Below are 16,905 nucleotides of genomic sequence, written 5' to 3'. Positions count from 1 at the left end.
CATCTCACAAGACCCTCCGGTACCGTGAATGTCATTTAAGTGACGTCTTGGTGAAGATTGATGATCACTCATTTTTAGGTCTATTTTTTTTAAAAGCCTGGCTGGAGATGGACTGACACACCCCCTGCGGTCGACTGGTAGCTCGCGATCGACGTAATGGGCACCCCTGGTCTAAACTCTGTAGTGAGGACTTTTTTGGTCTAGGACAGGGGTGTTAAACTCAAATACAGAGTGGGCCAAAATTTAAAACTGAACAAAGCCGCGGGCCAAGGTTGAACAAATGAACCTTTTAATAGGGACCCAAACAAGTTTTGCATTGAATATTAAACAAGCAAGTCTTTTATAACTTTATGGTCACACGCAAAATCAAGTTTGAAATTATGATAATAATGATTAAAAAATATCAATGGCATATCAAATAAAATTTAAATACAGTTAGTGCTGCAAGGGTTTCTGGGTGTTTTTTTCTGTTGTGTTACGGTGCGGATGTTCTCCCGAAATGTGTTTGTCATTCTTGTTTGGTGTGGCTCCACAGTGTGGCGCATATTTGTAAAAGTGTTAAAGTTGTTTATACGGCCACCCTCAGTGTGACCCTTATGGCTGTTGATCAAGTATGCCTTGCATTCACTTGCGTGAGTTAAAGCAGCATATATTACGTGACTGGGCCGGCACGTTGTTTGTATGGCGGAAAAGTGGACGTGACGACAGGCTGTAGAGGACGCTAAAGGCAGTGCCTTCAAGGCACGCCGCCAATATTGTTGTCCGGGTGGAAATCGGGAGAAATTCGGAAGAATGGTTGCCCCGGGAGATTTTCGGGAAAGGGTACTGAACTTCGGGAGTCTCCCGGGAAAATCGTGAGGGTTGGCAAGTATGAGTATCAGCGGTGAATGCAGTGTTACAGCTCTAATCTTAGATATTACCTCAAGGGCCAAATGAAATTACACGGCGGGCCAAATTTAGACCGCGGGCCAGACTTTGACACCCATGGTATAAGACGATCATGTTAGCTTCATAACGCTAAAATGCTGAAGGACTAACAGTTTTAAATGCACATAAAGGTCAATTCTGGTACTGGAGGTCACTGATCTCACAACAATCTCTGATGATTATTACAAAAACGGAAACTATTTGCCCACATGGTTAAAGCCCCCTTATTGAGTCCTTTATCGCTGTTAATTGGTTCCAGACATGAATGAGACAAATGTATTTCCGCAAAGTAGGAATAATTAATCTTAAATCAATTATTTTCATAGATAGTATAAAACATCTTCTAAATATATTTTTCTAATTATGAGAGGCTTATAGATATGAAACCACACAGACACATACCATACTTGCCAACCTTGAGACCTTCGACTTCGGTTGGTGGGGGGCGTGGTCGGGGGTTGGGCGAGGGGCGTGGTTAAGAGGGGAGGAGTATATTTATATTTTCTACCGCTTATTCCCTTTGGGGTCGTGGGGGGCGCTGCTGCCTATCTCAGCTACAATCGGGCGGAAGGCAGCGTAAACCCTGGACAAGTCGCCACCTCATCGCAGTATGTGTAGTAATCTTTGTTTATAATTGTATCCCTTGTTTATTTTTCAACAAGTTTTTCATTATTTTTATATCTTTTTTTCCACATATGCGGTCCTGCCCACATATGCAGTCCGCTCCAAAGTTTTTCATAGTCATCATTGTCACTGTCATCGACGTCCCATTGGGTGTGAGTTTTTCCTTGTCCTTATGTGGGCTCTACCGTGGGGGGCGTGGTCGGGGGTTGGGCGAGGGGCGTGGTTAAGAGGGGAGGAGTATATTTATGTTTTCTACCGCTTATTCCCTTTGGGGTCGTGGGTGGCGCTGGTGCCTATCTCAGCTACAATCTGGCGGAAGACGGCGTACACCCTGGACAAGTCGCTACCTCATCTTTGTTTATAATTGTATCCCTTTTTTATTTTTCAGCAAGTTTTTAGTTATTTTTATATCTTTTTTTCCACATATGCGCTCCTGCCCACATATGCAGTCCTCTCCAAGGTTTCTCATAGTCATCATTGTCACTGTCATCGACGTCCCATTGGGTGTGAGTTTTTCCTTGTCCTTATGTGGGCTCTACCGTGGGGGGCGTGGTCGGGGGTTGGGCGAGGGGCGTGGTTAAGAGGGGAGGATTATATTTATATTTTCTACCGCTTATTCCCTTTGGGGTCGTGGGGGGCTCTGGTGCCTATCTCAGCTACAATCTGGCGGAAGACGGCGTACACCCTGGACAAGTCGCCACCTCATCGCAGTATGTGTAGTAATCTTTGTTTATAATTGTATCCCTTGTTTATTTTTCAACAAGTTTTTCATTATTTTTATATCTTTTTTTCCACATATGCGGTCCTGCCCACATATGCAGTCCTCTCCAAGGTTTCTCATAGTCATTATTGTCACTGTCATCGACGTCCCATTGGGTGTGAGTTTTTCCTTGTCCTTATGTGGGCTCTACCGTGGGGAGCGTGGTCGGGGGTTGGGCGATGGGCGTGGTTGGGGGCGTGGTTAAGAGGGGAGGAGTATATTTATATTTTCTACCGCTTATTCCCTTTGGGGTCGCGGGTGGCGCTGGTGCCTATCTCAGCTACAATCTGGCGGAAGACGGCGTACACCCTGGACAAGTCGCTACCTCGTCTTTGTTTATAATTGTATCCCTTTTTTATTTTTCAGCAAGTTTTTTGTTATTTTTATATCTTTTTTTCCACATATGCGGTCCTGCCCACATATGCAGTCCTCTCCAAGGTTTCTCATAGTCATCATTGTCACTGTCATCGACGTCCCATTGGGTGTGAGTTTTTCCTTGTCCTTATGTGGGCTCTACCGTGGGGGCCGTGGTCGGGGGTTGGGCGAGGGGCGTGGTTAAGAGGGGAGGAGTATATTTATGTTTTCTACCGCTTATTCCCTTTGGGGTCGTGGGGGGCGCTGGTGCCTATCTCAGCTACAATCGGGCGGAAGGCGGCGTAAACCCTGGACAAGTCGCCACCTCATCGCAGTATGTGTAGTAATCTTTGTTTATAATTGTATCCCTTGTTTATTTTTCAACAAGTTTTTCATTATTTTTATATCTTTTTTTCCACATATGCGGTCCTGCCCACATATGCAGTCCTCTCCAAGGTTTCTCATAGTCATCATTGTCACTGTCATCGACGTCCCATTGGGTGTGAGTTTTTCCTTGTCCTTATGTGGGCTCTACCGTGGGGGCCGTGGTCGGGGGTTGGGCGAGGGGCGTGGTTAAGAGGGGAGGAGTATATTTATGTTTTCTACCGCTTATTCCCTTTGGGGTCGTGGGGGGCGCTGGTGCCTATCTCAGCTACAATCGGGCGGAAGGCGGCGTAAACCCTGGACAAGTCGCCACCTCATCGCAGTATGTGTAGTAATCTTTGTTTATAATTGTATCCCTTGTTTATTTTTCAACAAGTTTTTCATTATTTTTATATCTTTTTTTCCACATATGCGGTCCTACCCACATATGCGGTCCGCTCCATTGGGTGTGAGTTTTTCCTTGTCCTTATGTGGGCTCTACCGTGGGGGGCGTGGTCGGGGGTTGGGCGATGGGCGTGGTTGGGGGCGTGGTTAAGAGGGGAGGAGTATATTTATATTTTCTACCGCTTATTCCCTTTGGGGTCGCGCGTGGCGCTGGTGCCTATCTCAGTTACAATCTGGCGGAAGACGGCGTACACCCTGGACAAGTCGCTACCTCATCTTTGTTTATTATTGTATCCCTTTTTTATTTTTCAGCAAGTTTTTAGTTATTTTTATATCTTTTTTTCCACATATGCGGTCCTGCCCACATATGCAGTCCTCGCCAAGGTTTCTCATAGTCATCATTGTCACTGTCATCGACGTCCCATTGGGTGTGAGTTTTTCCTTGCCCTTATGTGGGCTCTACCGTGGGGGGCGTGGTCGGGGGTTGGGCGAGGGGCGTGGTTAAGAGGGGAGGATTATATTTATATTTTCTACCGCTTATTCCCTTTGGGGTCGTGGGGGGCGCTGGTGCCTATCTCAGCTACAATCGGGCGGAAGGCGGCGTACACCCTGGAAAAGTCGCCAGCTCATCGCAGTATGTGTTGAAATCTTTGTTTATAATTGAATCCTTTGTTTATTTTTCAAAAAGTTCTTAGTTATTTTTATATCTTTTTTTTCCAAATAGTTCAAGAAAGACCACTACAAATGGGCAATATTTTGCACTGTTATACAATTTAATAAATCAGAAACTGATGACATAATGCCATATTTTACTTCTTTATCTCTTTTTTTTCAACCAAAAATGCTTTGCTCTGATTAGGGGGTACTTGAATTAAAAAAAAAAAAGTTCACAGGGGGTACTGAGAACCACTGACATAGATGAAATAACGTTTTATATTTGTCGTCCTCAAAATCGACCATCCTCTCAAAAATGGAGCCAAAAAGTGAGGGAGATGATAGATTTTTCTCACGTTTTTATCCCAAACAAGCTTTCGGGACTCATTACTGTTATAAAAACATTAGAAAGTCAATTTTGCATGATAGACGACCTTGAAGGCACTTCCTCGGAGTGGCTCACCAGTGACATCTCATTCAGCGTGAGTGACATCATCTGCCTTTCCATTGTCGTGCAATTTTCTCCTTCCGCCACCCTCGCACACTGTGATGAGTCTCCTGATGCCAGATTAACGATGCACGTTAGAGGTGTCCCTTTGTCAAACGGCGACGCCATCAAACCGCGCGACATTAACAAGTGATGACAGAAAATGATTATCTTCCTGAGCAGATGCAGTGTGTGTGTGCGTGTGTGTGCATCATCGGTGTCAGCCGTGATTGAGCGATGAGACTAACAATGCAGGGTTTTGTCTGACACCAGGAGCACGCTACAAGAAGTCCCACGCACCCCCTCACCAGATCCTGAAAGCAAGAAGTGAGCAGCTTTTCCATCAAAGTGATAACTGATGTTCATGTCGTCTGAAGTCATCTTGTGTTGTTGTGCTTCAGGCCCTTTGTGTACCTGAAGGAGTACATCAATACCACAGAGCTGTCCTCCCATAACGCCTCAGACTCAATCAATAGGTATAGCCAACACTATGTCTTATTTATGATACTGATAAGAAAAGCTGCTGATTAATGGTGAGGACATCGTCTCCTGTCTTTTACAGCTGGTCGTCCTCTTACTCCAGGTAATTATCAATGTTTGATCTTGTTTTATTATTTTACCTGGGGTGTCACAACAACACTTTTTAATTAATGTTCACAATTTACCTAACAATCCATGTTTTTTGTAGCATGAGTGTTGCACAGACAAATGGGAACTATTGACCATTGGGAGACAATTTTGTGTGAATGAATGACAATTTTAATGACTACAGTGGGGCAAAAAAGTATTTAGTCAGCCAGCGATTGTGCAAGTTCTCCCACTTAAAATGATGACAGAGGTCTGTCATTTTCATCATAGGTACACTTCAACTGTGAAAGACAGAATGTGAGAACAAAATCCAGGAATTCACATTGTAGGAATTTTAAAGAATTTATTTATAAAAATGGTGGAAAATAAGTATTTGGTCAACCATTCAAAGCTCTCACTGATGGAAGGAGGTTTTGGCTCAAAATCTCACGATACATGGCCCCATTCATTCTTTCCTTAACACGGATCAATCGTCCTGTCCCTTTAGCAGGAAAAACAGCTCCAAAGCATGATGTTTCCACCCCCATGCTTCACAGTAGGTTTGGTGTTCTATCTTGGTTTCTTCTGACCACATGACATTCTCCCAATCCTCTGCTGTATCATCCATGTATCCATTTTGGTATAAACTCAACTCGTCGTGTTTGGAGGAAGAAGAATACTGAGTTGCAGCCCAAGAACACCATACCTACTGTGAAGCATGGGGGTGGAAACATCATGTTTTGGGGCTGTTTTTCTGCTAAGGAGACAGGACGATAGATCCGTGTTAAGGAAAGAATGAATGGAGCCATGTATCGTGAGATTTTGAGCCAAAACCTCCTTCCATCAGTGAGACCAAATACAACCAAGTGAGGTGTTCACAGGAGTCGATTACCAACGCCTTTCCCCACCTTTTTTTTTCAAGAAAACATTAGTTATGTGGTCACAGTAGACACTCGTGTTTTGTGTGAAGTTCTTTTCCGCTTTGTTTTTGGTCAACCATTTCACTAACGGTTGACCAAATACTTATTTTCCACCATATTTTACAAATAAATTCTTTAAAATTCCTACAATGTGAATTCCTGGATTTTTTTTTCACATTCTGTCTCTCACAGTTGAAGTGTACCTATGATGAAAATTACAGACCTCTGTCCTGTCCCCTTAGCAGAAAAACAGCCCCAAAGCCTGATGTTTGCACCCCCATGCTTCACAGTAGGTATGGTGTTCTTGGAATGCAACTCAGTATTCTTCTTGCTCCAAACACGACGAGTTGAGTTTATACCAAAAAGTTCTATTTTGGTTTTATCCGACCACATGACATTCTCCCAATCCTCTGCTGTATCATCCATGTATCCATTTTGGTATAAACTCAACTGGTCGTGTTTGGAGGAAGAAGAATACTGAGTTGCATCCCAAGAACACCACACCTACTGTGAAGCATGGGGGTGGAAACATCATGCTTTGGGACTGTTTTTCTGCTAAGGGGACAGGACGATTGATCCGTGTTAAGGAAAGAATGAATGGGGCCATGTATCGTGAGATTTTGAGCCAAAACCTCCTTCCATCAGTGAGAGCTTTGAATGCTTATTTTCCACCATAATTTACAAATAAATTCTTTAAAATTCCTACAATGTGAATTCCTGGATTTTTTTTCACATTCTGTCTCTCACAGTTGAAGTGTACCTATGATGAAAATTACAGACCTCTGTCCTGTCCCCTTAGCAGAAAAACAGCCCCAAAGCCTGATATTTGCACCCCCATGCTTCACAGTAGGTATGGTGTTCTTGGGATGCAACTCAGTATTCTTCTTGCTCCAAACACGACGAGTTGAGTTTATACCAAAAAGTTCTATTTTGGTTTCATCCGACCACATGACATTCTCCCAATCCTCTGCTGTATCATCCATGTATCCATTTTGGTATAAACTCAACTCGTCGTGTTTGGAGGAAGAAGAATACTGAGTTGCAGCCCAAGAACACCATACCTACTGTGAAGCATGGGGGTGGAAACATCATGTTTTGGGGCTGTTTTTCTGCTAAGGAGACAGGACGATTGATCCGTGTTAAGGAAAGAATGAATGGGGCCATGTATCGTGAGATTTTGAGCCAAAACCTCCTTCCATCAGTGAGACCAAATACAACCAAGTGAGGTGTTCACAGGAGTCGATTACCAACGCCTTTCCCCACCTTTTTTTTTCAAGAAAACATTAGTTATGTGGTCCCAGTAGACACTCGTGTTTTGTGTGAAGTTCTTTTCCGCTTTGTTTTTGGTCAACCATTTCACCAACGGTTGACCAAATACTTATTTTCCACCATACTTTACAAATAAATTCTTTAAAATTCCTACAATGTGAATTCCTGGATTTTTTTTTTCCCATTCTGTCTCTCACAGTTGAAGTGTACCTATGATGAAAATGACAGACCTCTGTCCTGTCCCCTTAGCAGAAAAAACAGCCCCAAAGCCTGATGTTTGCACCCCCATGCTTCACAGTAGGTATGGTGTTCTTGGGATGCAACTCAGTATTCTTCTTCCTCCAAACACGACGAGTTGAGTTTATACCAAAAAGTTCTATTTTGGTTTTATCCGACCACATGACATTCCTCCAATCCTCTGCTGTATCATCCGTGTATCCATTTTGGTATAAACTCAACTTGTCGTGTTTGGAGGAAGAAGAATACTGAGTTGCATCCCAAGAACACCACACCTACTGTGAAGCATGGGGGTGGAAACATCATGCTTTGGGGCTGTTTTTCTGCTAAGGGGACAGGACGATTGATCCGTGTTAAGGAAAGAATGAATGGGGCCATGTATCGTGAGATTTTGAGCCAAAACCTCCTTCCATCAGTGAGAGCTTTGAATGGTTGACCAAATACTTATTTTCCACCATAATTTACAAATAAATTCTTTAAACTTCCTGGATTTTTTTTCATATTCTGTCTCTCACAGTTGAAGTGTACCTATGATGAAAATTACAGACCTCTGTCATCATTTTAAGTGGGAGAACTTGCACAATCGCTGGCTGACTACTTTTTTGCCCCACTGTATTCGTCTGACAGGAAGTGGTCAAGGTTATTGCTGTTTTTGACTCATAACTATCTTCTCCGTGCGTGCGTGTGTGTGTGTGTGTGTGTGTGTGTGTGTGTGTCCACCCTGCAGCTCGTCCTCTACCCCCTGCACATACTGTGGTCAGCTGGTCACCAATGATGCCAAGATCACCATCGAGCATCTTAATATTAACTGCCACCCGAGCTGCTTCAAGGTAATTTTGCATCAGTTATTTGGTTTATTTGGAAATATTGCTATGTGGAAATGTGCTTTTAGTACAGTATCTTCTTTTTTCACTGTATGCATGTTCTATTTTATTTCGCAAAAATCACACAGAATATTCGATCAGTCCCACAAAATCATACTGTAGAGCAGTGTTTTTCAACCTTTTTTGAGCCAAGGCACGTTTTTTGCGTTGAATAAATCCAGAGGCACAACACCAGTGGAAATCATTAAAAAAACGAAACTAAAGTTGACAGTAAAAAGTTGTTGTCGCAATTGTTGAATATGACTTTAAACCAGGGGTGCCCACACTTTTTCTGCAGGCGAGCTACTTTTCAATTGACCAACTCGAGGGGATCTACCTCATTTATATATATCATTTATATTTATTTATTTATGAAAGAGACATTTTTGTAAACAAGTTAAATGTGTTTAATGATAATACAAGCATGTGTAACACATATAGATGTCTTTCTTTCACAAAGACAAGAATATAAGTTGGTGTATTACCTGATTCTGATGACTTGCATTGATTGGAATCAGACAGTAATGATGATAACGCCCACATTTTCAAATGGAGGAGAAAAAAAGTTGTCCTTTCTGTACAATACCACATGAAAGTGGTTGGTTTTTGGCATCTAATCCATCCAGCTTCCATACACTTTACAAGAAAAACATTGGCGGCAAATTCCGTAGCTTGCTTGATTGACATTCACGGCACCCGAGGGTCTTGTGAGATGACGCTGGCTGCTGCCAGTTCATTATTATGAAAAAATGACAGAGAGGAAGGCGAGAAACACTTTTTATTTCAACAGACTTCCGTCAAAACTCTAAAGGCCGACTGCACATTTCCTATCTTCACAATAAAAGCCCTGCTTCATGCTGCCTGCGCTAACAAAATAAGAGTCTCGGACTTGTGCACGCCAGCTTTCTGAGGGATCGCTTGTGCACGCCAGTTTTCCGAGACTCTGTATTTAGTTAGCGCAGGCAGCATGAAGCAGGGCTTTTATTGTGAAGATAGGAAATGTGCAGTCGGCCTTTAGAGTTTTGACGGAAGGTACGGCGCGAGAGTCTGTTGAAATAAAAAGTGTTTCTCGCCTTCCTCTCGGTCATATTTTCATAATAATGATCTTGCAGCAGCCAGCGTCATCTCACAAGACCCTCCGGTACCGTGAATGTCATTTAAGTGACGTCTTGGTGAAGATTGATGATCACTCATTTTTAGGTCTATTTTTTTAAAAAGCGTGGCTGGAGATGGACTGACACACCCCCCGCGGTCGACTGGTAGCTCGCGATCGACGTAATGGGCACCCCTGATCTAAACCATAAGCAAGCATGCATCAATATAGCTCTTGTCTCAAAGTAGGTGTACTGTCACCACCTGTCACATCACGCCGTGACTTATTTAGATTTTTTTTTGCGGTTTTCCTGTGTAGTGTTTTAGTTCTTGTCTTGCGCTCCTATTTTTGTTACTTTTTTGGGTATTTTCCTGTAGCAGTTTCCTGTCTTCCTTTGAGCGATATTTCCCGCATCTACTTTGTTTTAGCAATCAAGAATATTTCAGTTGTTTTTATCCTTCTTTGTGGGTACATTGTTGATTGTCATGTTTGGATGTACATTGTTGAAGTCTTTGCTGTAGTCCAGCATTCTGTTTTTGTTTACTTTGTTGCTAGTTCAGTTTTAGTGTTGTTCTGTATAGCCTTCCCTAAGCTTCAATGCCTTTTCTTAGGGGCACTCACCTTTTGTTTATTTTTGGTTTAAGCATTAGACACAATTTTACCTGCACCCTGCCTCCCGCTGTTTCCGATATCTACAAAGCAATTAGCACCGGCTGCCACCTACTGATATGGAAGAGTATTACACGGTTACTCTGCCGAGCTCTAGACAACACCGACACTCAACAACAACACATCATTTGCAGACTATAATTATTGGTTTGCAAAAAATGTTTTAAACCCAAATAGGGAAAATTAGACCATCTCCCACGGCACACCAGACTGTATCTCACGGCACAGTGGTTGAAAAACACTGCTGTAGAGGATAATAATAATCCCAGCCTTGCAACACTCGGAATGGCAATTTACTGAGTAATAGAGAAGACACACAAACACAACTAAAAAACTAAACAAAAATGTCACCCAAAAATGAAAAATATCAACACCACTATCAATAATATGAAGAATACCGGCATCAATAAAAGTGATTCAAACATTAAACAACAACAAGGAAACAAATCAGTTATTATTGCTCATCATGTCCATTAGTAAATTAATAAAAATGTCAACACACTCTATCCATTATTTACCACAAGGATAAAAAAGTCATATTTTAGGTTAATTTAATACTTCAAGATATGACTCATTTTTAGCTAATAAAAATGCAGTTGTTTTTCCTACTGATATAATCTCCATAGTTTGTGTACCAGTCAGTATGAGTTGGACTATCAACATCCAGCCATTTTTTTTTTAACCGTATTTCCTTGAATTGCCGCCGGGCATATAGTATGCGCCCGCCTTGAATTACTGCCGGGTCAAACTCGTTTGGCAAAATAATTAGCGCATGCTTAGTATTACCGCCGGGTCAAACTCGTCACGTCACGAGTGACACTTCCCCTGTCATCATTTTCAAAATGGAGGAGGCTGATTTCAATACCCGTAATTTGAAATCTCATAAAGGGAAGAAGATTAAGAGCTATTCAGTAGGATTTAAGGTCCAAGCTTACATCACACTCAAATTTTTACTGCATGCCTTTGGTAAGTGCCAGAGTGAGAAGTGGTTTTAAAATAATCAGCACTTGCTTACTTTTACCGCATGCCTTTGGTAAGCGCAGGAGTGAGAAGAGGCTTTAAATTAATTAGTGCCCCAGCTTCAATTCAAGGAAATATGGTATTACAGTTTATGTTATGATACGTATTGACAGAAATTCATTTGTATTCCTTGATGTCATTACTAAATTGATGCAGATCTCCCAAGAATAAACGTTTGCATTGTCATCGGGATGTTTATGTTTAAGGATGCCATTGCTTCTTTTGTTATTTTGGACCACAACTCTTTTATCCTCTGATATTTCCACAATGAATGAATTAGAGTTCTTTCAATCAATCAATCAATGTTTACTTATATAGCCCTAAATCACTAGTGTCTCAAAGGGTTGCACAAACCACCACGACATCCTCGGTAGGCCCACATAAGGGCAAGGAAAACTCACACCCAGTGGGACGTCGGTGACAATGATGACTATGAGAACCTTGGAGAGGAGGAAAGCAATGGATGTCGAGCGGGTCTAACATGATACTGTGAAAGTTCAATCCATAATGGATCCAACACAGTCGCGAGAGTCCAGTCCAAAGCGGATCCAACACAGCAGCGAGAGTCCCGTTCACAGCGGAGCCAGCAAGAAACCATCCCAAGCGGAGGCGGATCAGCAGCGCAGAGATGTCCCCAGCCGATACACAGGCAAGCAGTACATGGCCACCGGATCGGACCGGACCCCCTCCACAAGGGAGAGTGGGACATAGGAGAAAAAGAAAAGAAACGGCAGATCAACTGGTCTAAAAAGGGAGTCTATTTAAAGGCTTGAGTAAACAAATGAGTTTTAAGGTGAGACTTAAAGGCTTCTACTGAGGTGGCATCTCGAACTTTTACCGGGAGGGCATTCCAGAGTACTGGAGCCCAAAATGAAAAACGCTCTATAGCCCGCAGACTTTTTTTGGGCTTTGGGAATCACTAATAAGCCGGAGTCCTTTGAACGCAGATTTCTTGCCGGGACATATGGTACAATACAATCGGCAAGATAGGCCTGAGCTAGACCGTGTAGTATTTTATACGTAAGTAGTAATTATTTACTGCGATGAGGTGGCGACTTGTCCAGGGTGTACCCTGCCTTCCGCCTGATTGTAGCTGAGATAAGCGCCAGCGCCCCCCGCGACCCCGAAAGGGAATAAGCGGTAAAAAATGGATGGATGGATAGTAATTATTTATAAGTATTTCAGCTGCCTTACACTTTATGCATAACTTGCGATCTACTCTACCTGTTTGAAACTGAGCCACTGTAACATACAACCCATTCCAAATCTTGAATTGACTTTATTTTAATGCATGGAAAAGACTCATCGGCCTTTTTAGAAACATCATTCCACGATGCCTTTTTCTAAAACGTTTAAGTCGGTCGTCATTTTCCCAACACGTGCACCATTTGCATTCCTAGTATGATGTTCATTTATTATTCCATACAATCTTTTACCTATTTTCCTGATTAAAACATACATCTTCCAGTTCATGATTATTATAAGGCATACTTTCACAGGGTATGAATTTTTAAAGGGTGCTTTAAAGCGATACAATTTCGAAAATGACTCGTGGGTATTTTATACTGATCAACTAATTAATTGAATTGTATAAAGGATGTTTCATGAATAATGTGATGAGGTTTAGTAATACCTCTATCTTTTCATGCTTGACCACATTTTTTATTAATTATAGTACCAAAGAGGTTGATTCACATATTTAATTGGGTAATTGGGTTGATTCCAATTATTTTATGACACAGTTTTAGAATGCTAACTTTTAGTATCTTCTTAACAAACTCAGTGTCTTTCTGTGGCAAATAACTTCAATTACAACATTGTCACATTAGTTTGACAAGTCTATGGTGAACAAACTGGTTGCTTGGCAACTGCCTGACTACAGCATGTGAAGAAAAATATGAACGAAAAAAAAACACATTGTGTAAGAACAGCAGCTTCCCCATCAACCTGCCTTCCAGATATGAACTGTCATGTTTATTAATTCATACGGTGTGTATGAAAAGTATTCACAGCGCTGCACATATTCCAAATTTTGTTATGTTACAGCCTCATTCCACATTTTTTGTCCTCAAGATTCCACATACAATACTAGAGATGTCCGATAACTGCTTTTTTACCGATATTCCGATATTGTCCAACTCTTGATTACCGATACCGATATCAACTGATACTGATATATACAGTCGTGGAATTACCGCATTTTTCGGAGTAAAAAAGTATTTAGTCAGCCAGCGATTGTGCAAGTTCTCCCACTTAAAATGATGACAGAGGTCTGTCATTTTCATCATAGGTACACTTCAACTGTGAGAGACAGAATGTGGAAAAAAAAATCCAGGAATTTTAAAGAATTTATTTCAATCAATCAATCAATCAATGTTTATTTATATAGCCCCAAATCACAAATGTCTCAAAGGACTGCACAAATCATTACGACTACAACATCCTCGGAAGAACCCACAAAAGGGCAAGGAAAACTCACACCCAGTGGGCAGGGAGAATTCACATCCAGTGGGACGCCAGTGACAATGCTGACTATGAGAAACCTTGGAGAGGACCTCAGATGTGGGCAACACCCCCCCCCCCTCTAGGGGACCGAAAGCAATGGATGTCGAGCGGGTCTAACATGATACTGTGAAAGTTCAATCCATAGTGGCTCCAACACAGCAGCGAGAGTCCCGTCCACAGGAAACCATCTCAAGCGGATCAGCAGCGTAGAGATGTCCCCAACCGATACAGGCGAGCGGTCCATCCTGGGTCCCGAGGAGCGGTCCATCCTGGGTCTCGACTCTGGACAGTCAGTACTTCATCCATGGTCATCGGACCGGACCCCCTCCACAAGGGAGGGGGGGACATAGGAGAAAGAAAAGAAGCGGCAGATCAACTGGTCTAAAAAGGAGGTCTATTTAAAGGCTAGCGTATACAGATGAGTTTTAAGATGAGACTTAAATGCTTCTACTGAGGTAGCATCTCGAACTGTTACCGGGAGGGCATTCCAGAGTACTGGAGCCCGAACGGAAAACGCTCTATAGCCCGCAGACTTTTTTTGAGCTCTAGGAATCACTAATAAGCCGGAGTCTTTTGAACGCAGATTTCTTGCCGGGACATATGGTACAATACAATCGGCAAGATAGGCTGTAAATTATAGTGGAAAATAAGTATTTGGTCAACCATTCAAAGCTCTCACTGATGGAAGGAGGTTTTTGGCTCAAAATCTCACGATACATGGCCCCATTCATTCTTTCCTTAACACGGATCAATCGTCCTGTCCCCTTAGCAGAAAAACAGCCCCAAAGCATGATGTTTCCACCCCCATGCTTCACAGTAGGTATGGTGTTCTTGGGATGCAACTCAGTATTCTTCTTCCTCCAAACACGACGAGTTGAGTTTATACCAAAATGGATACATGGATGATACAGCAGAGGATTGGGAGAATGTCATGTGGTCAGATGAAACCAAGATAGAACACCACTAAAAAACATAAACACTTACTGTGACATGAAGGGACTATGGCATAAGCAAAGTGAACAGAAGTAGACAAAGCTACAACGACAAGACAGGTAGTGTTGACATCGACACGACACGACAATAATCCAGCACAGACTGGATGGGAAGGCAGGTTCAAATAGCACCTGGCTGATTGACACCAGGTGTGGCCAGGTGCCAATCAGCCACAGCTGAGGGGACACAGCACGCGGGAAGACAAACAGGAAACAGAACCAAAACAAGAGCGCTGACAGGAAATACTACACACACACACACACACACACACACACACACACACACACACACACACACACACACACACACACACACACACACACAGAGGAAAAACTAAAACACAACCAAACTGTCAGGGGCAAGCCTGACAAGACCCAGGACTCGGGATCCCCCGGGAGGAGCTGGACAAAGTGGCTGGGGAGAGGAAAGTCTGGGCTTCCCTGCTTAGGCTGCTGCCCCCGCGACCCGACCTTGCATAAGCGGAAGAAGATGGATAGATGGTGTGTAGAATTTTGAGGGCAAAAATGAATGTATTCCATTTTGCGACAACGCTGTAACATAAAAAAATGTGGCCAAGTGAAGCGCTGTGAATACTTTAAGAAGGACTTAAAATGTTACTGCAGTTAATAAAAGTTTTATGGAGGTGACCGATCATACTAATCATCTCATGTTATCGAAAGTTACTTTTTCCATAACAAAAAAAGTCACTAAAGCATCAGTCCATCTTAGATCATCTCGCGCCCAGTGAAGCCGGTGGCATTTCTGGATGTTGTTGATAAATGGCTTTCGCTTTGCATAGTAAAGCTTTAACTTGCACTTACAGATCTAGCGACGAAATGTATTTAGTGACAGTGGTTTTCTGGAGTGTTCCAGAGCCTATGTGGTGATATCCTTTAGAGATTGATGTCGGTTTTTGATACAGTGCCGTCTGAGGGATCGAAAGTCACGGTCATTTACTGTTGTTTTCCGGCCATGCCGCTTACGTGGAGTGATTTCTCCAGATTCTCTGAACCTTTTGATGATATTATGGAGCGTAGATGTTGAAATCCCTAAATTTCTTGCAATTGCACTTTGAGAAACGTTGTTCTTAAACTGTTTGACTATTTGCTCACGCAGTCGTGGACAAAGGGGTGTACCTCGCCCCATCCTTTCTTGTGAAAGACTGAGCATTTTTTGGGAAGCTGTTTTTATACCCAATCATCAATCAATCAATGTTTATTTATATAGCCCCAAATCACAAATGTCTCAAAGGACTGCACAAATCATTACGACTACAACATCCTCGGAAGAACCCACAAAAGGGCAAGGAAAACTCACACCCAGTGGGCAGGGAGAATTCACATCCAGTGGGACGCCAGTGACAATGCTGACTATGAGAAACCTTGGAGAGGACCTCAGATGTGGGCAATGGATGTCGAGCGGGTCTAACATGATACTGTGAAAGTTCAATCCATAGTGGCTCCAACACAGCCGCGAGAGTTCAGTTCAAGCGGATCCAAGACAGCAGCGAGAGTCCAGTCCACAGGAAACCATCCCAAGCGGAGGCGGATCAGCAGCGTAGAGATGTCCCCAACCGATACACAGGCGAGCGGTCCATTCTGGGTCTCGACTCTGGACAGCCAGTACTTCATCCATGGTCATCGGACCGGACCCCCTCCACAAGGGAGGGGGGGACATAGGAGAAAGAAAAGAAGCGGCAGATCAACTGGTCTAAAAAGGAGGTCTATTTAAAGGCTAGAGTATACAAATGAGTTTTAAGGTGAGACTTAAATGCTTCTACTGAGGTAGCATCTCGAACTGTTACCGGGAGGGCATTCCAGAGTACTGGAGCCCGAACGGAAAACGCTCTATAGCCCGCAGACTTTTTTTGGGCTCTAGGAATCACTAATAAGCCGGAGTCCTTTGAACGCCGATTTCTTGCCGGGACATATGGTACAATACAATCGGCAAGATAGGATGGAGCTAGACCGTGTAGTATTTTATACGTAAGTAGTAAAACCTTAAAGTCACATCTTAAGTGCACAGGAAGCCAGTGCAGGTGAGCCAGTACAGGTATATATGTATGTATATATGTATATAAAGGTATATACAGTATAGGTATATATGTATGTATATATGTATATAAAGGTATATACAGTATAGGTATATATGTATGTATATATGTATATAAAGGTATATACAGTATAGGTATATAT

The 16,905-nt window shown here is 42.6% G+C and overlaps 1 protein-coding gene across 50 annotated transcripts in view; it reads left to right on the top strand.

The window, feature by feature from the left end:
• The window catches only part of znf185 (zinc finger protein 185 with LIM domain), a 141,829-nt gene that overhangs the window by 123,057 nt on the left and 1,867 nt on the right, over window positions 1-16,905 (top strand). For all 50 annotated transcript variants that reach the window (XM_061902037.1, XM_061902036.1, XM_061902025.1 and 47 more), the window contains 4 exons: window positions 4,848-4,901; window positions 4,976-5,050; window positions 5,137-5,157; window positions 8,295-8,397. In XM_061902037.1, coding sequence (XP_061758021.1) covers window positions 4,848-4,901; window positions 4,976-5,050; window positions 5,137-5,157; window positions 8,295-8,397 — 253 coding nt within the window. The remainder of the gene's footprint in view (window positions 1-4,847; window positions 4,902-4,975; window positions 5,051-5,136; window positions 5,158-8,294; window positions 8,398-16,905) is intronic.

This window comes from Nerophis ophidion, linkage group LG05 (genome assembly GCF_033978795.1).
Source record: "Nerophis ophidion isolate RoL-2023_Sa linkage group LG05, RoL_Noph_v1.0, whole genome shotgun sequence".
NCBI classification, from domain to species: Eukaryota; Metazoa; Chordata; class Actinopteri; order Syngnathiformes; family Syngnathidae; genus Nerophis; species Nerophis ophidion.
This window is presented reverse-complemented; position numbering and strand designations above follow the sequence as displayed.